Consider the following 22429-nt stretch of genomic DNA (forward strand, 5'->3'; position numbering starts at 1 on the left):
CTGTTTTGGGTTTTGGTTTTTTTTTTTTGGTTTTTTTTTTTTAAATATACATCACAGTTGCTACTGATAAAGGTCTGAACAAGTTACATAAGATATCACAGAAGGTCCTGCTCCCTGGTAAATCCAAAGTGATTCAAGATTACTTATGCTTTTAGAAAAGGACAGAGAACTACTTTGTATATGCTACAAGGCAAGAGCCTCATACAGGTAACTAACGACTATGTACAGTAACTCACTCTATACACCAGGGAGTATGAACTCATTTACCTGGTCTAAGCTATGCCCCATACAATAACTTTGCATACACACACCTTGTTTTCTCTCGTAAATAAACAATGCTCTGTCCATGCCTTCTGTATTTGATTTCAGGCATCTTGCATGCACATTTTTTCTTTCAGGTCTCTCCCTGAAATTCATCTAACTTTCCACTTCATAATGGCCCAGGTTTAGAGAGTCCATACCTAACAGCTTTAACCAGCAGATTTCACTAAAGAACACAATTAATATGGTACTGAAAACCACCTTTATTATGCAACCTACTGCCTGTTGGTTTCTGATGTAACCAAGTTTCAGACTAGTTTCCTTCTTTCACAATTCTTACAGCCAACATCTACTCAAGAGTAACTTAGGACAACTTCTACAGACAGGAAAACATGCACATTTGAGAACTTAAAGCCCGCTAAACACCTGGTATGCAGTGCAAACATTTCACATTTGTGCACCTGTCTTCCTTTATTTTATTCAAGACTTCAAAACATTCCATTTCATACCATTATATTCTTGTTAGTGTTCCATCCTATCAGGCGAGAACATGCTTTAATAAACCATTTAAAAGGCTGCTAGTAACGTGTCCCGGTTTCAGCTGGGATAGAGTTAATTTTCCTTCCAGTAGCTGGTATAATGTTATGTTTTGGATATAGTATGAGAATAGTTTTGATGACACGCTGATGTTTTCCGTTGTTGCCAAGTAGTGTTTAGACTAAGTCAAGGATTTTTCAGCTTCTCATGCTCAGCCAGCAAGAAGGCTGGAGGGGCACAAGAAGCTGGGAGGGGACACAGGCAGGACAGCTGACCCAAACTGGCCAAAGGGATATTCCATACCATGTTTTTTTCTTAGACTAGAAGTGTAAGAAGCCTCACCCAACTTCAAAAAAAATATTAAACAGATTCAGAAATGAATCTAATATATACCTTTATAACAATTTAGAGAGCCATTCTACTATTCAGAAAACTACAGAGATTCAAAGTAACAGATGCTGTGCTTTTACAGAGCTACTGAAGAACTCGAAGATATGCATTTGACATCTCCAATCCATTAAACAACTAAACCATTTCTGGCCATTACAACTCTCATTGTCAATGAAAATACTGATCTAACAAAAGCACATGGGATACAGTGGACACGTTAGCTCCACATTCCAACCTAAACCCACAAACTGGCACCTGCAAGCAAAAGCCCACAGAATCAAATTCCCTATGAGCTGAGCACACAACTGCATTTAGGATCAATTCAATGCACAATTTAAGGAAGCCCAAGATGAGCAGACATTTCTGACAGCGTTAGCCTAAGACTCCTGTACCTTGACTGTAAACATTAATGAGCTTGTTTATTACTATTGTTTTCCAATACTCATCTAATTTGTTGAAAATAAGAAACTGAAGCTGCTACTCCAATGGCAGGTGCCCACTCTGAGCAGTTTTTCTATCAACTCAGAAATCTAGTCTTTCTCCTGGGAAGTATTTTACATACTCTTTTTTTCCTTTAAATACAAACAAAACAGGAAAAAGTCACACTTCCCTTCACTTTCTAAACACTTGTTAAAGCACTGTTAGATGGGTGCTCATGACCATCATAGCGGCAGCACAAAATGAAGGATGGAGTAAAGGCATAACCCATTTTCAGAAAGCCTCTGTTAAAGGAGTCTCGAGGTCAGAAGGAAACTCCAACACACCCACACACACTTCTCCAGATTTAGAATCACAGAATCATTTAGGTTGGAAAAGACCTTTAAGATCATCAAGTCCAACTGTAAACCTAACATTCAAGTCCACCACTAAAGCATGTCCCTACGTGTCACATCTACACATCTTTTAAATACCTCCAGGGATGGTGACTCAACCACCTCCCTGGGCAGCCTGTTCCAATGCCTGACAACTCTTTTGGTGAACAAATTTCTCCTAAAATCCAATCTAAACCCCAACATAAGGCTAAGGCTTTGAGCAACCTGATCTAGTGAAAGATGCCCTGCTCATGGCAGGGGGGTTGGTCTACATGATCTTTAGAAAGTCCCTTCCAACCCAAACCATTCTATGCTTCTAGAAACGCCAAGACATTTCAAATCTATTGTTAGTCAAATCCTCTTTCTAGAAATTACTAGTTTGGGGAGACAGGCAGCACAAGAGAAATCTTTCATCATTATCACAGTTCTCTACAGTTCTGCCAGTACCTATTTTGTATCTTCTACTCACTCACCCAGATTTGTGCTTCACATATTTTATTTCCCTTCTAACCTTCTCTGTATTCCCCTTTTGCAAATGTGCATGCTTTCTCCTGCACGTACATTCTGGATACAGAATGTAACCTCTGATCCTCTGTTTCAAAGAGACCAGGACTCCTGACTTGAGCAGCTGCACAGTAAGAAATACCACACGTAGCTTGGTGTCTTTGCAACAGGCAGCATCTCTGCCTGAACATGCTGCATTCCTGTGCTCCTGCCTCTGGACCCCCACCAGCCCCACATCCCTCAAAGGTCCCTACATCTCAGTACCATTCTTGAGGAAAGGCAGTACCTTGAAGTTTCCAAACTCATTGAGATAAGTTTCTCTCTCCTGTAGGGCCATGCCTCATTCCCAAGGGAGTAGAGCAGTCTGCCCTCAACCACTCCACCCTACATGCAAACGAAAACAGCTGACCTGTTCTTTGGTCTACCAATAAATGGTGTCTTGTACATGGAGTCAGAGTGGAAGAAAATTAAGCTCTGCCACACGTTTTTAGAGTTTGCCAAACAGTAACACCTTGTATTCAGCAGAAGTTGTTTAGCAAGACACGTCCTACATGTTACCACAGCGATATGGCCTCTCCTCAGGCAGAGCAGTAGTTATGTATGTACTGCACTTTCTCCACTATTAGTCTCTGCACGCAATTCAGCGTAACTCTACCTACCTTGTCAAAATCCTCCAAATATTTAAATGACCTCACACTTACCTAAACACCTTTAAGACTGTATTAGAAAAAGATACCAAACCAATACAAAAAACTGTGCCCCATCACTGCTTGTATTGGCTAGCAATTTTAAGCAAAACTATAGTGTGTTTTGCTTTTTCAGAACAAGACAACAGGAGATGGTTTTAATAAACTTTGCAAATGCACCTTCTTCTCGTAGTATCCACCAAGGAGAGGAACCAAACCCATCAGTGAGTTAAGTGGGGAAACCTCATGAAATGAGTATCCCACTTTATCTTGCATCAAATACCTATTAAAAAAAACTGTAAGAGCTATAAAGAAGATAAAGACTTATTTAAAATATAATAAAATAACCTAATAATAATATATCCTTCAACCAAACCAGTAATTTCATTTTTGTTTCATTTAATGCACATTTAGTAAGCATTACATTTATGTAATTATTAGCTTTGTCTCAATGCAACTTCAACCTAAGAGATTTGAGATGGAAAGCATTCCAGTGGAATCTACCTACTACCTAAAAAGTTATACTTAAACTCTGTATTTTTAAAATCCCATGTCCCCTCAATAAAAAAAAAAACAGAAAAAGGACATGGGAAATTTAGATAGTTCCCAGTTTCCATGTGATCCCTCATTTTACATTATAACTCTGCCACAGGAAGAATGTTTGCTTTCAAGCATCATCTTCCCTACGAACAACTATATGTAATCTTAATATTACACGCAGCTGTAGAGAAGGAGTAAAGTGAATTTCTTGCGTGACCCTGAAAGGCTAGCACGACTAGCAAAGCCTGGCTAATGCCATGATACGATCTTTCTAGTCTAGAACAGTTATGCTGTTTTATAGAGTGCATGCCCAAACACAGAGGGACTTTGAGAACCTAAACTCATGCTTTTTTTGTTTCAGCACTGAGGTTGTGTCATATAAATCCACAGCTTGCAGATATGCAGACACCATTTTCACGTTGTTTCTCACACAATTCATGGGTAAGAAACACATAAGACATGAAGGCCCTTTCATTACAAGCAGGGTCCAAAATGACTATGCTGCAACAACATATCCCATTGCCTTACTTACTATCAACAGCAAAAACGAAACACCACCTAACTTTCAGCTGTTACAAGTTCAGATTTAAGAACTCAAATTTGGAATGCCTATGAATATATATATAAGCATATCACATCACACATGCAAAGCACACATACATAAAGTTCCCAATTCTATTCACACGCATTCCACTACCAAAATAGATTATGAGAAAGACCACTTTTACTTAGATGCATCTACATGCTTACACATGAACTCATCTAATGCTATCCCCTGAAAATACATTCCTTTAAATATCCTGTAGACTACAGCTGCCTTAAAGTACAGATCTTCATATTAATATTTAGCCTTACAATTATGTTATAATGTAAATAAGCTAAAAGCAAGTCTGACTGAGGAATAGACTATGCATTGAACTTTGAGGTAGCAAAAGGGATACAAAAAACTTGTGCGCTTAAGAACCTACCCGAGAGCTTGAGTCCTCGTTCACCAACCTGAGTGTTGTAACCATTTGGCATTCGAAGAATGGCATCGTGGATTCCTGCCAATTTTGCTACTGCATACACCTCTTCTGGTGTTGCACCGATATTGCCATAGACCAGATTGTAATAGATAGTGTTATGGAAGAGAACAGCATCCTACATGGATGGAAAGAATATTTTAAACAAGAAACCATGATAATAGTTTAAAAACTGTCCCCAATCCATGAAAGAAATCAATACAGAGTAGCTTATATTTTTCTACAAAGCCTGAAGGTAAAAGTATTTGGGGAAATTTCTTTTCCCAAAAATGGGATTAATACATTTTGTGTCCTAAATACATATGTCATGCATACTTTTACCACTTTGCTAAGTCATTATGGGTGGTAATCAACTATAAAGCTAAATCACTTAAAGCTGGAGGCAGTTTCTCATGAAGAGGCTTAAAAACATTTCAGAAATTGGATCTATATGATGATGCACCTAAGAACATAATATTTCCGGCAGGGGGTTAGGGGGGAAACAAGCATGGTGACTTTCAAAGGAACTAGACAATACCACTGCACTAGGATTGGCCTTCATTGAACCAGTGTCCAAATACTGAGAATTACTATTACAATGGACTATTTGGGGAGAATGAAAGATGGTATACCTGAGGTACAACTCCTATTGCCTTTCTCAGACTTTCCAAACTGACATCTTGTATGTTCTGTCCAGCAACATAAATATTTCCTTTCTGAGGTTCATAGAAACGAAATAATAATCTCACAATTGTGCTTTTCCTGAAATTGAAAAGAATTGAAGCTAATACTACATTCTTGGTTTGCCATTTACCATCCAAACAGAACTGATGTCACCAACAGAAATAATAAAAAGCAAAACACAAGAACAAACGCATTTAAGAAACAAATTTCTGCATCATTGATTGGTGTATTTAGTCCATTTACCCACCCTGACCCACTACCTCCTACAATGGCCACTTTCTTTCCTGCAGGGACTTCAAAAGACACTCCAGCAAGGACTTTCTGCCCCTCAAGGTATTCAAAATGCACATTATCAAAGGCGATGGCAGCAGTCTGTGGTGTGATCTGCAGGGGTGGAGCCAGCTCTTTGTCCTATTAAAAGAAGAGTGCCACTTTATATGCTGCCCAGAAAGTATCTCAAGCAGTTCAATAAGCTGAACAGTCCATTTCCTAGCTCAGAAAAAGGCAAATAGACACTCCGTCTTGGATATGTTGAAAATAATTATAATCCGCCACACAAGTGAAATTGGTTTGTTCCTCCTTTTGCCCAAAGGAGGTACAAATTTCTGCTGTAAACACTCTGCTTCACAACTGCTTTTGCAGTAATAAATTCTGCATCATTAATTACAAATAAAAATGCAAGCACAAGGCATGAATACTTAAAATAATAATTAAAAAAAAAAAATCTCAATATAAACACAGCTTCCATGAAGCAACTTTTGCTGTCACTGAAAGGTTCTGAAAGAAAAAAGCTGCTGCTATTGCACTAACTGCACTTAAAGAGGAAGCAGAATGGCATCCTTACACAACACCTCTTTCTTGAATAGAAATTAAACCTGGAAGGTAACAAACAGGGTGAAATGATGGCATTGCCAGAAAACAGCCCTATTAAATACCCAGATACTTTAGGAAAATAAGCTACTACTTACTTTAATTTTGGTATCTACACTGAGAAGTGTAAACAAGGTATTCATATCTATAAGTGCTTGTCTTGTCTCTCTGTATACTGTTCCCAGGAAGTTTAGGGGAAGAGAAAGCTGGAACAGCAATCCATTCACCATTACTAGATCTCCAACAGAAAGGCTGCCTTAAGACAAAATGGATGTGAGAGAATAAGGAGACTTGAAGGGTTGTCTTGTTAGGAAGCACCAAAAGATTTAAAAAAAAATAATCAAGTCTAGTTTCTTTTATCCCATTTCTAAACCCAGATGTTTAAATAGTAAACAAAACGCATTCCCAGAAGATCTGATTTTTATATAGGAAGGTGCCTGAAACAAATGGCAATGTTTGTGTGGATTTCACTTTTTTTTTTTTTAAGTTATAATAGCACCTGGAAAATAAGACAAGCAGCATATCAGGAAATTCGTGGAAAACATCAGATTGTAAAGTTGTAAATTCCACAGAGAGAAATATAAAGGGGCCTAAATAAGTTAGAAGGGGAAGAACTAATATATGAAAGCAAGAATAAGGAACGACAATCTTAAGTACATTTACAGACAAATCCAAATGATAGAATTTGTCATGATCAAGAGAGAGGACTTTCATACTATATACAACAGAACTGCTAAAACATATAGTGAGAACCTTTGGGCAGCTTAATATCAAATACGCTGATCAAGGGAAAACTCAGGATGACATACTAGCTAAAGGTAAGTGCCGGGTCAGTTCAGCTGAAGCGGTCCAGAAAGATGATTTAAAGCCATATTTCTATCATCCTGCTTAAAGGCTATTCTAAATTTTCCTAAGGACAGCCATAAACTGCACCTACTGACTTATCTATTCACAGTGTAACTGTACCCTGTCCTGGCATCCCTTAAAAAGAGCAAAGCAGATGCAAGAAGGACAACATGATATAAAGGTCTACCCTTCAAACACATCTGGATGCTAACGATGTTTAAAGCGTCATTATTTTTACTCTAAACCCACCTTGCTTTAGCTGAGCCACATCCCAATACTGCACTCATCTACTGTATTTGAAGCTTGTACTGTGTCTTCCTAAACAAGCAGGCTTTACTTTATGTAGTAAATTAAACAAATACAGATGAAAAACTCTAACATGGAAAAAATTGTTTTAATAATGTGCTCTTATTAATCTAAGGAAAGTGAAGGACACTGGTAATAAAACTACTGGAGACAAAGCACACCGGTACATACACATTGGGGAAAAGTTCTGAATCTTGCCAACATGGGAAGGAAAAAGGGCAAAAAGAAAGGATCTTTGTAGAAGGTCCACAAAGTATTTGTATTTATATAAGTGTCTTTCACAACCCTTCAACAGAAACTTCCCAAAGTTAGATTTTCTTAGGATCTCTCTAACAGCTAAACTTTTAAAATGTTTCTAATAAAATCATACTAGTTGCTAATATATCTATATATATCATGGAATTAACAGTACTCCAAGAAGCAAAGCAGAAATACCCCGAACTCGAGCAAAAGCTCTCAAAATGAACTATCACATCAACCATAAGTTAATTTTAATTAACACCTCTATTGCAGATGAATTAAGGTAAAGGAGAGCCATTTTTAGCTTATAGACAGATGAGTTACCTGCAATAATGCCCTGGCTAGCAAGCACCATGATGGCCGTTAAGCCAATACTAAATATAGCACTCTGTCCAAAGTTCAGGAGAGCTAACGTAGAGGTAGTCTTCAGGGAGGCATTTTCATAGGTCTTCAAGAACTGATCATACCGTTGGGCTTCATATTTTTCATTATTGAAATACTATGATATACACAAAAATAATGTTACATTCTCAAACATACTAGACACTATATTTAACTAGTTATAAAATTCAGTATAAACATACTACATGCACAGATACACAACCCCTTTTCAACACTTCCAACAACTAAAGAGAAAAGAAGATACAAGATTAGCGTGTGAAAACAAAAACCATGAGCAAACCCCAGCACGTTCTGTACTGGGAAAGGAGACATCATGGAGATCCCTACCATACTCATATTCTAGTAACACTGGGTGTCTGTCTTGCAGAACTTCTACCTGATTAATATTAAAACCAAACACCAGCTGCCACTAGATACTAAAAATAAGAAAAAGCTACTGTCCTCTATGGACTAGAACATCCTTGTTACTGTGATGATGGCAAATTCTCTAGAACAGTACTTCTCACACAATGTCTACTTCTAGGTCCTTCTTCACAGATAACTTCACTGCTTATCTTTCCAGTTCTATCTCTCCTATTAAAAGCAGCATAAAATAAGCATGAGCCTGGACAATTTTAAAGTTGTCCACAGGACTTTTTAAGAGTAGCAGTAGAAGAACTAATAGAGATCTGTTCTTTCACGTGAATGTTGCAATGGAGTGCTACAAACCGCAATAGGTAATGAAAACAGTACACATGGTCATTTGAGAAGACAATATATTACAGGCTGACATTCAGAAGACAATTTTGCAATCAAGTGAAGAGAAGCTTCTTCAAGACTCTAAGCTTACATTTTGCAGAAACCGACGGTCAAGGTGATTCAGTCATGAAAGGAACTTCTCACTCTTTATTAACAAATAGATTTTTTTCAAGCCCCACTAACAACTTCCATTCTACTCTGTCAGTATCATGTAGTACTCTTCAAATGAATAACGTTTTAAAAATATGCTATTGCTCCAAATATGTAGCCCTATAAAAGACAAATCTTATGACTCTTCTTAGGCTGACAGAAGTAAGACAAAGAGGCTAGTAGTGAAGATTGGTCTTACCTTCACAGTCTCATAATTTAGTAGCGAGTCAATTGCAGCATTACCCGCATCATTATCTGCTTTGTTCATTTCTATTCGAAACTTAGTCCTGTAAAATGAAGGCTTAATACAGTCAAGAGTTCAGGCTAAGGCAACACTAAGTACCTTGACGAATCTGAGGGCATGACTTACCTCCACTGGGTAATTCCTATCGTGAATGCTGCATAGGCTCCTAGTGTCCCCAGAGTTACTAAAGCAAACTCTGCACCACATTTGTAATACTAGAATATTTTAAATAAGAGAAAAAAAAAGTCATTATAGTTCTCAAAACTTCACTGTTGTCTCAAAATTATGACAGCTTAGCGCGAGACAAGAATTCTGAAGGACTCTCCCAACACACTCCCTGCTCTGAGCAGCTTAAGACTAAATACTGGCATAAACTCAAAAGGAAGTAGCACGGAAAAGGGTATCAATAAAAAGGTTGGAGGAGATAACCAAGAGCTAGTGTATAACATAATACTGTAAAATTATTTTTGCCATTATAAAACATAACAGTTGCTGATGTTTGTGCTGTTATCACAAAGAAGCATTTGTTTACCTGCCTTTTGGGTGGATTTTGAAAGAAAACTGAAGACTGCAGAAGAAGAAATAAATGGCCTTGCAAAACAATTTATGAAGTGTTTTCTCTACTTCAGGGTACATCAGGAGAGAAAAGCCGTAAGAAGAAAAATTAAAGCATCATGGCAGGTTGGCTGACAGCCAGCTTGAATTTGCAACTTCCAAAGGTTATAAAATTTAACCTGATATCAACAGGGGTTTTACTCATATTGTTACATTCAAATTTGATTAAGTCCTTCTAAAAAGAAGGGGAATAAACAAAAGATTCTTGCTTTTAATTTAGTCTGAGCTACATAATCAAGATTTAGATTTTAGCATATAAATATCCAAAGATGCTGATTTCAAAGACAGTAAGTGTGATTTAGAAAAAAAAAAAGTTTAAAATTGAGCTTATTAAGCTTAAAACCTGCAAGAAGCAGCCTATTTTCCAAAAGATAAATTTCACTTTTAAGTTCTGGATAAGAGAAGACCAGTATTCAGAAGAGAGCCAATAATCACGCCCTCCTCTGTCCTCAACACACTAAGACACAACATTCCTGGACATACATATTCTTCTTCCTCAGTATTTACCCAGACATATTTGACACTGTGTGCACAGTGTACTCTTCTGATTTCATTTTTTCAACAATTTGGAAGAAAAACGTTAAAAACTATCTACATAAATACCACTGGCTGAAGACAGGCATTAAATGTGAAAATATTTGAATATTATAGATTGCTCTCCTTTACAGTAGTTGCTTTCACAACCACCTTGTAAATTCAATTATTACTATTATTAATACTCAGTAGACTTTGGCAAAAAAAAAAAAAATCAATGTATTATTCCTAAATGAGACAATTCCAACTCATGAATAAACAACACTTACCAGAATTCCACTGACTAGTGCCACTTCAAACATTGTCGGTCCCAGATTAAATACTAAAGCGCTAAGAACAAAACTAATGCCTCTTGTTCCTCTGTCGATGGTTTTTGACAGAGCTCCGGTTTGCCTACTTAGATGGAACGCCAAATCCAGGTTATGAAGGTGCAGAAAAACATTCTTTGCTATCCTTCTGATTGAATTTTGAGCTACTTTCCCAAATACTGCATTTCTAGCTTCATTAAATAACGCTGCCCCAGCTCTTGAGATACCATCTAAAAAAAGATGAAAAAGTTTACAAAATGAAAATAATTATATTTCCAACTTCTCTTCATGCATGAAATTACATTAGACTCCTTCTTTCTATATTTTCAACTTTTTTAGTTCAAAGGTAATTTATACTTAATTGGTCCAAAACTTTATGCTTTTTTCCATTTATAAACCATTGTGCACACATTTTAGATCAGTTTCTTTTGCAGCTGGTTATAAAAAAGGGTAGGATTTATAATCAAGAATCGTTTCTATAAGCATCATTTCATTTTTTAATTGGAATACCAGAAGCAAGGTCACAGAACATTGGAAACGGACATCAACACAGAAGTAACTATGAAATAACCATCCTAGATGCTTAGCAGTGCAAAGGTTAGAAGCTCAGCTATCCCACTCCTTCACTGAAGAACATCAACACTTGTCAACAGATTTGGGACTACCACTTACAGCCAATGAGAACAGCAGTTGCCACAGTTGCCACTGTATTTGGTGCAGCATCCAGGTTGAGTATGTTTCCAGATACCTGGTTGAGGCTGTCTACTGCATATTTAAACATGAAGGGAACCAATATATTCATGGCCTAAAAGCATAAGAACACCAATTAGTCCATATGCATTAAAACATGTATCTATGTAGCGTGACTGTTTTTTCTGAAATTGCTCTACTGTTATATTTAGTTCTTAACCACTTAGCGTGGGTGAGATGGCTCTTTTGATTTCAAACACAATATTCTCCACACTATTAAGTCTTTACTCCTGGGACTGCAGGGTTAGTTCGTCTCTCTTATGGGCTCCTTTTACGTATCAATTTCTAACCTAAACAAATTGTACACTGCAAAGGCACTGAAACTGAGGCTGAGTACTCAGTACAGCAATGGCAAGACTAAGAAACTAATCAAGTAGCAGACACTGCATGACGCATACTCACAATGCTGCTAAATTATGTCATCATTACACATTGTTTGCTCTTTGTGATACCAGCAATATTCAGTATGAAGAACTACTACTACTACAAAAGAAAGAACTCGCCCACATATTGCTAACACCAGGTCAGTCAAGATGTATTAAACCAAAGCTCTAGTGAAGTCAAAGAAAAGAAGTTAACCTATTCTTTGTCTCTTCTGACTGTTAATACTACCTTAATATTTAAATAATGCTTTCCATTTGCAACATCACTATAAACATTAACTTAGTATCTACATATAACGCTAGCGTTTGGCACAGCAGCACAAAAGACTTTCCATACAGTCTATAAAACACTACAAATTACTTTAACAATATGAGCTTTCAAACAAAATACCAAAGTCTTCCCTCCTGTGCCTCCCCTATGAAATACACTAAACTGGGGGGGGGGGGGGGGGGGGGGGGAGAAAAAAAGACTACCAAATTCTCAGTACAGCATAATCTAGACAACTCCTGAGAGGAGACAGATGAGATCTGAGGAGCATCTAGGTGAGATTATTACTGGTTAGTTTGTAACTGAAAAAAGAAAATGGCTGAAAGATCAGGTCCTACTTCAAATACATTCTTCTGAAATTTATCCAGTGCAAGCCTGAGAGTCGTTTAGCAACAGCTCTCCTTTTAATAGATTGGAATTGTGGAAATCTCCATTAAAAAAAAAAAAAAGACCCGAGGTTAGCACTATCTGCAGAAAGCCAACAAATACCATCAAAGCAGCAGTATACAATAATGTCTGATAACTTCAATTATACACAGCAGACAAACAGGTTACTGCCATTACATGCTTAAACCTTAAGCATAAAGCCCCACAAAGAACTGAGGATGCATTAGCAGAGATTTTGAATCTTTACAATACAGAAATTCAAATCTCCCCGCCCCAGTATAATCAAAAAACCCTACCTTCCCTTCAGAGTTACTGAAACTCAATTTTTGGGTGGCATTTTGTTCTTAATAAAGACGAATATACTACCATGTGTGTTACAGTGACGACCAACATGACAAAGTGCAGGTTTTCCTGGGACAGATTACTCAGTAGAAAATAAGAGTATTGTAATGCAGATTGTCTTGATTTGCTGCAGATTCTCACAAATCCCTCTGCAGGGATTTTACTCTTCAGTAGACTATGCTACACTACAGGTAGTTTAGAAATGGAACTACAGATATGTTTTAAAGTCCATTTAAAGAACAGAGATGTATTCTTTAAACTGCAGTTCTTCCTTCGTAATTAATTTAACCAGTAACAGCCCACAATTTTGCAAAAATATCTTCTTTTACATCAATATACTTCTACCCAACAGAGTTTTAAATGACATTTAAAGCCTGGTCTCAGGTTACAGTTGTTCTGACTCCTGGAGGGTAAAGCCTGAATAAGAACAAGGCAGCATGGTATTGCATTTCATTAGCAATCAAGACAGGCCTGCTTTCCAGTAATTTAAAAAAAAAGTTAATTTTACAAAGTTTATAGCAAGAGAGATGAGAGGCCATTATTAGAAACACGCCTTTTGTACTCAATTTGTTAAGTCATTGAGATCACATTAACATTAATGGAAACAAAATTTCAGCCTTCTACATAAACTCACAGCTATCTCTTTAGTAGCCTAGATTTGCTGGGACTGAACAAAAAGCTTTAAGCACACCTAGGTATACTACAAAAAGCTACCATGCAAAACAATTGTCTTATGCAACATATCTATATAAGTTTCCCTCCTCTTCCTAATGCCCAAAAGCTTGATAACAATTCCCATTAAAAAGACCCTTTTAATATAAACTTGTACATTCTCTATTTATAATTTTGAATTAATAGCTTATCCTTGCCTGAATTTATTGGAAAGCAAATACAGCACCCATGCATGAAGTCATCCCAACTCAATTGCCCACATTTAACAGCACGTTATACTGTAATGCATCATGCTTAAATGAGTTTAAACATTTTTTTAAATGACTGCACTGTTTTAAGCTGACAATGCATCATCATCTCTATTCCCTTGTGGGACTACACTACTTTTAAGGCAAACAGTCTTATCTTTCATTTTGCTCTTCCCAGTATTTCTTGTTTAATAAAGATGATGAATTAGTGACAGGCCGAGCCCCAACAAGATAAAACTGGTCTACAGTGAACTCTTCTTTTGCCAATAATTCAATGAGAAATGTTGACATGAAGATGGCTGAATTTATCTCTGGACCAATATAAATGTACTCATCCAACAACTCCATTTGTGGAAATATAAACAGAAAACTCCATCCCTGGCAGAGGTAAGACTGCTGAAGAAGCTCCAAAATGTGATCCAAAAGAGGGAAGAAGCATCTGGCTTCATGCCTTCTTCAAATTTAATAATGATCTGAAATGTACTTTTTCCACTAAGAGAAAAAAAAAAATTTAAAAATACTTCTCACCTGAAACTTCTCAAAGCCCTCACTGTTTCTAAAGGTTTATTGTAATTATCTAACTCCATCTGAGCCCACAAAAAGAGTTCAAACACCAAGATCATACATACTTAACTGATCAGATAAATCATGATATCTTTGTATGCAGACAAAATTTGCAATATAACACTTCTGTCCTGCCTCCTTAGCCAAACAATTTCTTCTCCTGAAACTTACAGAATTAGCAGTCAGTAGAAATGCAGACAGTCTGAAAGACTTCTCTGGCTCATGAATAACACATGCTTGGTCTGCGACCAAGAGGCCAAAAACCATTACAGGCTGGCAGAGGTGACAAGAGATTTTGTCATATTCGTATGTTTAATCCAGCTTCTCAGAAGCATGAGCACTTTTTCTTCTTGTGCCACAGAAGAAGAAACAGAAAAATAAAGCAGCATTCACTATACATACCCCAGTAAAGAAGACAAAAAATGGGAGAGGGAATGTGGAAAAAGAAAAACCAGATATGTAGAACCTGAGCTGGCTAATCTATGTGTCTGAAAACATAGATAATGCCTTGTGTACTCCTCTCACCTGTCTTCCTGTTGCATCTTTCAGATCGCACACATCTAGATGGGCTATAAATATTTAAGGTAAAAATTTAAAGCGTGTCATAATACAACAAATCTTCCAAGGAAAAAAAGACCTTACTAGCCCTAGAGAAGACTCCATCCTGTCAGCTCCCAGTCATAAAAAGCCATACAAACAGCTTACTTTGAAGGCTAACAATACTACTAGCGGTTATATGTAGACAAAAAGGAACCAAAAATCACAGTAATTTGTTCAATGACAGGCAACTGGGCCCCACAAAAAGAGTCAAGACAGATTGTAACTGCAGGCTCTTCAGTAGCTGCACACAAACTGGCTTTTGTTTTGAAATTGAATTTTACTGAACCAGAAGATTTAAAGAGACAAATCATTTCTCAAGCAGCAGGACAGGGAGGTATGATCTCCAGCTTTTTTGTGTTTTGTGGGTAAGCCAGCCAAATCAAACTGGGTTTGAACTCCTAATTTTTTTCCTGTGGCTGAGGATTTCATAACCTACCTCTCCGCTGTGATTCCTCTGGTGTTTTCTTGGAGTAAAATTGAAGCCACCCTACAGCCTCTGTCTCAGAGAGTCACCATTTGGATCTTTTCCTCTAACTGGAAACTTAACTTTATAAATACAGAGGTATAAAACCTCACCCAACTCTTTTGTCAAACTCAGAAGAAACTGGCCAAAAGGCTTAGAAAAGTATTTCTTATTGGGGAAGGTGACTAGTAACAGGCATCATGATCATATAGTTATCTATGCAAAATCCCTAAGAACGAGCAGCCTTTAGACAAAATCTGTAACAAGCATGTAAATCCTTCAGATGCAGACAAGTTCATAGCGAACAAAGAAATCTGGCTAGGACTGCAGTGAGGAGAAAGATATGCTGGCATTCTTGTGCTGACACAACTATATAGCAGAGAAACTTTAACAAACTGCTTGTGTTGTCTATCAAGTACATTGTAATTAACCTCATAAGCAATCAGAACAAAGGGCTCCCAAATGGGATAATGAGGAAACTGCACAGGATTATACATTGTCCAGGCAAGCTACAGGTAAACTAATTTGTATTTCATTTTCTCTAGGACAAAGTGACCTTTAGTTTGCTTTGGAAGAAAAGCAGATGTTCAGGGCTCAAAGATATGACAGACTTACTACAGCTCTGTAACAAACTACTGTATGTCAGTTATGCCACAAAAACTACATGCATACTTAGCACGTGTAAACTATGAAGCAAATTAAGGAAATTTATACCACAAAGGAGGAGCAGGCACAGCTCAGGTAATGAGGGGTAGCTTGTTAAATTGCGGTTATTTGAAAATGTTTGAGTTCTAACACAGCTTTGTTATGACAGAAACAGAACAAAACACAGAACGTTAGCAAAGGATAGCTAGAAGACATCCGTGAAGTTTTTCACCCCAGCCAGTTATGATATATATTCTGTAGGGTGCTTGCTGTGTGTTCTCCCATTGAAATCCTTGTTTGCCAAAACAAACACTCTCACAAAATACTTCTGCTTTAACAGGCATCTCCTAAAACCTGGGCAAAGCTCAATAGGTTTTCTGCTCTGCTTCTGGGAATCGGGTCTGGACATCAGGGCTTCCAGGCTGCCTTGTACAGAATCTGAAGTAGGAAATTTAAGAGAACACTTGAGAGAGACCCAAACGTGCAGTTAATTCCCCAAAGAGCAATTAAGTGTCTGATTTTCTGACAGGGGGAAACATCTCTCTCTCCCAGTAGAAATATAATAGCTCTGTATTATACCAAACCCAGAGCTATTTTCAAGAGTCAGGCATCCTGGCCATAAATTTTGTTTTCATTCCACCCCAGAAAGCTGCTTGAAACATTAACAGATTTCCTAAAAGCAAGGTACAATGCTGCCACATGGAGGATTAGATTCTGGATTCACATTCTCCATCATATTCATATAACCCTACAAATTAGGAAAGTGGGGGGAAGAGCAGAAAAGAAAAAGAAAAAAATACTTCAAAAACTTATTTCAAAATTGCCTTCAGATTATTATTAACATTACTAATAAGAGGCTTTAAAAAGACAGCGAGTTAGAAGAATTTTCATATCCATCTGGTAAATGGGCTATTCTTAAATATACATCACAAAACCTCAACAAACCAAGCATATAATCAGTTAAATATTATTGTGAGGGCAACTGCACAGTATACAAGGCAAAATGCTCCTAGTACCTGTATTTTGAGCAGATAAGTTTCCCAGATAGTTTTCAAGTAACTGAAAGTAATGCTGTATATTTCACACAGGCATACAAAAAAGGTGGAAGTTTACTTGTACAGACATGCCATATTCTGCATGTCATCGCCTGCATTATCAGCAACAGCAGCACAACCTGAACAGCAGCACAACCAAAATATCTATTGTAGACAGTACCAGCTAGCACCTCATAGATTGCTCATGAGAAAGAGCTGTAGACCAAAAGATTGGCCTTTCCTTTTCAGCTCAAATAAATGAGCACATTTCTCTTCCAAGTACTCTTAACACCTACATAGCTGAAATTTGTTTATTCTCTCTTTTTGTAACGCGGCAACGTTGCTGAATGCTAATAAGTTGCTAGTGCAGCTAGCTTAAGTGCTAAAACTCATTGCTAAGTAGTGCCTACTTTAGCTTATCCCAGCAAGATATTAGTATTAGCTTTATGTTTGGTAAAATTGCCATACTTTGAAGCAACCCAGTTGAGCCATATGTCTCAGTGAAATTTACAAAATTTACTCCAATATTTTGCAAATATTTTTTTTCAAAAGCAAAAGATTTTTTGCACAAAGCTAACATTTGCTCTTCTGAACTATTTCTATGAGGTTTGCACAAAATTTGAATTATATCTTCCATTAATCTGCAGAAAGCTTTTGCATGCCTATTTATTTCTAAGAATGAATAAACACCAATTTTGTTGCAGGCAGGAGTATAGGAGACTCTTTCACAATATGAAGTAAAGGTAAAAGCAACCCTCCATTTCATAATCAAAAGACTCCAAGAAAAATAATTTTAATGAAAGCATGGTTCAATATAAAAAAATAAGTTATACACTACTTTCACATTAGGACACCAGAGGAGTCCCTGAAACAATAGAAATTCCACTGTCAGCTCACAGAGAAATACCAAGAAAAGACTGGAGCTCAAATCCCCTTTTCCATAGCACAGTAAGAGCTGGGAGTAGATACCACCACACTGCTCAAGTTCAGAGTTGAGAATGGCCACACAGCCTTGAAGAAATCCTGTTTGACAGATACAGTACCACACAAGAGAAGATACATAAGCAACCTTTAACTCACATTTCCCATAGCATATGATGTAAATGATTGATTGGCAATGGAAAATCCTGGACTAAACTAATGTGAGCAATGGAAATAAAAATTCTGGTCATCATCATCATGTCCCCAACCACACATGTGCATATCACATGCATACACACCCTGTTAAAAAATCCAAGCTATTATAGTACTATATGCTCCTCATACAGGAAACAGACATCTTAAGATTGTAAAAGCCCTTAAATAATAAAAAAGAAAATTATTCCTTGTACGAACTCCAGACAAATAGTAACTATCACAGTACAATGAAGTATCTGTTCTTACCTTTGCACTTGCTAAAAACCCCAGAGATATGGCTACTCTGGCTCGCAGGTCTGGTCTGTCTTTGGGCCACACATAAGACAACATTGCTCTGATAATCTTTTTGGCATCTATCTCTTTCAGCTATTGGAAAGAACAAACAAAGGCATCGCATTATAAAGAGACCCCAGGAAGCAAAACAACAGGATAAATAAGCATGAATTTTATACATTTGGATCACTTCTGTATTTTATTTGATAGGCAACAGACACTGCACAATGTTTGAGACCTGGACTGCATATTAAAATTTCAAGTTGTAAGTTCTTACATTTATATCCATGACACACTTAAAACAGATGAATTGTTCTTAATTCACATGTCCTCAAGAGTGCAAGTATAGCTAGCTGTAAATGGAACATAGAGAAAGCCACAATTCACCATAGCTGAAATACTTCACAGAACAAATAAACTGACCCTTCTTTTTTATCTTCAAGATTTCTGTACAAAATGCAAGGGCTTGGTATTTCTTCTTTGGAAGCTGTTTTAACACAGCACAGAAACAATGGGAGGGAAAATGCAAAAAATAAAAAAATTAATGAAGTAACAAAAAACTAAGGCAAGAAGGAAGTCTGAAAGGTCTACAATAAACATAAGTAGTTTGGAGAACACTCAATGAGTCACAATAGAATACAGTATTTAAAAAAAAATCACTAGCATTATAGCAACTCAAACCTCTGAAACTGAACACTTATGCTGATGTAGAAATTGAACTGAATATAAATTTCAGCTCAGATTATTTGATTGCATTAATACAAAATTAAGCATTTCTAACAATCACTTTCACAGTTTTTTGGTCATTTTATAAGCTTTGCAAAGAAGTGAGAGATACTGTTTATTCTGCCCATGTCTTTTAGGGCATGTTTTCAGGAACCCAAAGGGTAGTCCTTCAATGGGTGCCCAATGAAGTTATGACTACCACAAGAAAACTATTTTAGTGGCTTTAATTCAGCTTCCAATGTCACTACTTCATTTAACAGAACGGACCATGAAGTTGGGCAATCAGGCTTCAGGAGGCAGAAGATGCACATGGCCACATGTTAGCTTAGCTAATTGCATCAATTTTTAATGAAATCTTCAAATAGGTTCTCCTTCTCCAAACTTCAAATTTTGCTCTAAACAAGACCAGAATTCAGTTAACAAGTCTTCTTGAGAAATATTAGGGTTTTTGGTTTGGGGTTTGTTGGGGGGGAGGGGGGGGCGTGTTTTGGAATTATTTTGTTGGTGGTAGTTTTGGCTGTTCTATTTTTTACAGAAATATAGGTTATTTTACAGATGGATAAATGTCTGTATTGCTTACACTTGAGATAGATTCCACTAAACTCTCAAGGTAAATGTATTATCAGAAGCCTAAATGATGCTACCCAATCGAGAGTAAAAGCACATGCAGTAACATATGGCACAAGTATCAACTACTTGATTTCTGTGTTGGCTACCCTGGGGTTAACTTGAAAGACCGGAAGGTTATCTAAAGCTGAAGGGAGGGCAACAAGTAGCAGCTAATCTCTCCATTTCAGGCAATATTTTGTGTGTGTGTGTGTGTGGCAAGAGGAAATAAAAAGTTAACCCACACCTTTTAAAGATGACTTTTCATTACAGAAGTCAGTAGAAAGGGAGCGTTTTACAATGTATTTTAATGTTTCCCTCACTAGATTGTGTACTTTAAATGCTCCCTCCTCGACTTTGAGGATAACACAAATTAGAATAGAAATTCTGTTAAGGTCCAGTGTGAATGAGCAAGACAGGAGAGTTCTAGAGTTCTGTTAAAAGGTAAGATTGCTGAGGCAACCAGGGAAGCCAATCCTATAAATGTAAGCTTTTAAAAGCACTGGAAAATTCATCTCAGTGTTTCTAGTCATAGCTTCAAAGAAAAGCAAAATGTAAGAGATATTGCATTTTGTCAACAGTTGCAAATGTACTGGTGCATTAGACAGTATAAGCACATTTCAAATTACTTTTAAAAAATGGATATATGGAAGATTTTTAAGTGAAGAGAGGATGAAAAACCATTTCTGTTGTGTCCTACCCATTCAGGAGACGGAGGTTATCTGCTGCAGCATATACATGAATCTTTCCATTCGAGCCAAGGACATGCATAAATAGCAGTTCAAACTTTTGGAAAATATCTTTGATCACCACTTACAGGTTAAAAGGAAGTTAAAAAAAAGGTATCACATTAAGGCAAAAGATACTAGTGCAACCAGAGCTGTTCTAATTATACATTGCTATTGGCTAGTCAGACTTTGCACAGAAAAGCTATTAAAAAAATAAATAAAAAGCTATATTAAAAAAAATACATTGGCCCCAAACAAGGAATCTATTTACATTTCTTCATGGCTCTGAACGGTGACAGAAGTAAATTCGTTCAGAAAAAGTCAGAAGGCAGCCAGTCATTTGCCAAAGGCCTTGCAAAGGAACAAGAAGAAATATCAAAGGAGATGCAAAAGGCACACATATTACATCAAAGTTTACCATGAAATAAATGTTACCGTTGTACAGAAACACAAGTTGAAAATGGTTTAAATATGCAAGTGGCAACATTAAGAATTAAAATGAGCAATCTGTTTAATGGACTCAGACCCTTTTTTGATTCTCTGTGGTATATAAAAAGGTTAAGAGATGCATTTCTTTTACCTCCTTTTAAGTGGCGGTAATGTTTTGTATTTTCTTCCAAGGCCTATTTCTACAGAAATTGAAGGAATGGAAGGAAAAGTATTATAAATCCAATATAGCAGGGAGCAAAGAAGAAAAGCCTTTTCTTCTTTTTGAATGTAGTGTGTTTTTAAAACACACTGCAAAATACTGAGGACTATCTGCAAAGGAATGAGCATTGACCATCTTACTGTCTGTCCCCCTCCCCGATCCCATCCAGGTTCTGGACCTTTTAAAATACCTAAAGAGGGGAAAAAAGAAAGTCATCATTCCTCTTCACAATCTCCAAGATTATTGAGTACTGCAAAGCATTCACTGGGCTGACCCTGTGACTTTATGGATAAAGCCTATGCCAGATTGATGAGCTATCAGAAGCGTAATGGAAGAAAATGGTAGTTTGACTTGCATTTAAGCTGTCATTGCTGATGAAGAAAAAAGACCCAGCTCTGGCTCCCTGTGTACTCACTCACAAAGCTGTATCATCCCCTTTATTGTACTAGCACAAGCTGTCTTACAGCTGCACGAGGTCATTCTCCAAACCACTAACAGCTTGCTTCCTCCCCTGCTTTTTCCTCTCTTTGCAGCACTGAATTGTACAGTCCCAGCCCATTTCTCGCACCTCCTCTGGAGCTCATGAAACACCTTGATGAACTGATTCAGTTTATGAAACTGGCAGAAAACTCTTCAGTGTTTGTTGCAGGGTTTTGTCTCAGTAAAGAGTCAGATAAATGTACAAATTCAGTAGCGTGAGAGAAAGCATGGCTGAGAACAGAACTTACTTTTTTTTTATAGGAGGAGGCATTTAGATTGTTTCAGCCCATGATATGCAGCTTGCTGTGAGTGAAGCAGAAGTAGTTGTTTGGGAAGGGAAGGGGTGTTGCCACTATTTGGGCACATTATTTTTCAGCTAGATCACTTCGCACTAGCTCACTATCTGACCATACAGTGATTTATGTAGCAAAACACCAAGGTGAGGAAGGAGGTAGGATTCTTTTTTCAGTTGCCTTATCAGCTTAAATAAATGTCAAACTAGGGCCTGAATTTTCCTTCCAAACTTGGGGAAAAAAGTACTTAGTCTTCTGTCTTGGTACTATCCATCCCTCCACAGAAGGCAAGCAATGACTAGCAAACTAAATAGCAACTGGTGGTAGGGGAAGGCTAATTATCAGGGCCCCATCGTGACTATCAGTCTTTCCATAAGAAAGGAATATATGACTGCTTAGCAACAAGTCATACACTACAGTTTTTATTCCTATTCTGTGTACAAAAGACTAATACACAAAAAAACCCCGAAGATGGTAAAGAATAATACTGTTTTCAGTTTCAGTATTCAGCAC

The 22429-nt window shown here is 37.2% G+C and overlaps 1 protein-coding gene across 2 annotated transcripts in view; it reads right to left on the reverse strand.

Moving 5' to 3' along the window:
- Window positions 1–22429, reverse strand: part of ABCB7 (ATP binding cassette subfamily B member 7) — a 44409-nt gene that overhangs the window by 9682 nt on the left and 12298 nt on the right. Inside the window, exons 1-11 of one of the 2 annotated variants that reach the window (XM_052813106.1) lie at window positions 21075–21093; window positions 18408–18527; window positions 11341–11473; window positions 10630–10898; window positions 9338–9426; window positions 9167–9254; window positions 8002–8176; window positions 6384–6541; window positions 5663–5826; window positions 5364–5493; window positions 4699–4870 (exon numbers count right to left, since the gene is read on the reverse strand). In XM_052813106.1, coding sequence (XP_052669066.1) covers window positions 4699–4870; window positions 5364–5493; window positions 5663–5826; window positions 6384–6541; window positions 8002–8176; window positions 9167–9254; window positions 9338–9426; window positions 10630–10898; window positions 11341–11473; window positions 18408–18491 — 1462 coding nt within the window. In that variant the 5' untranslated portion in view covers window positions 18492–18527; window positions 21075–21093. Of the gene's footprint in view, window positions 1–4698; window positions 4871–5363; window positions 5494–5662; window positions 5827–6383; window positions 6542–8001; window positions 8177–9166; window positions 9255–9337; window positions 9427–10629; window positions 10899–11340; window positions 11474–18407; window positions 18528–21074; window positions 21094–22429 lie in introns of those variants that run through there. The other variant, XM_052813105.1, reaches the window with a different exon arrangement.

Source organism: Harpia harpyja, chromosome 18 (assembly GCF_026419915.1).
Source record: "Harpia harpyja isolate bHarHar1 chromosome 18, bHarHar1 primary haplotype, whole genome shotgun sequence".
Lineage (NCBI taxonomy): Eukaryota > Metazoa > Chordata > Aves > Accipitriformes > Accipitridae > Harpia > Harpia harpyja.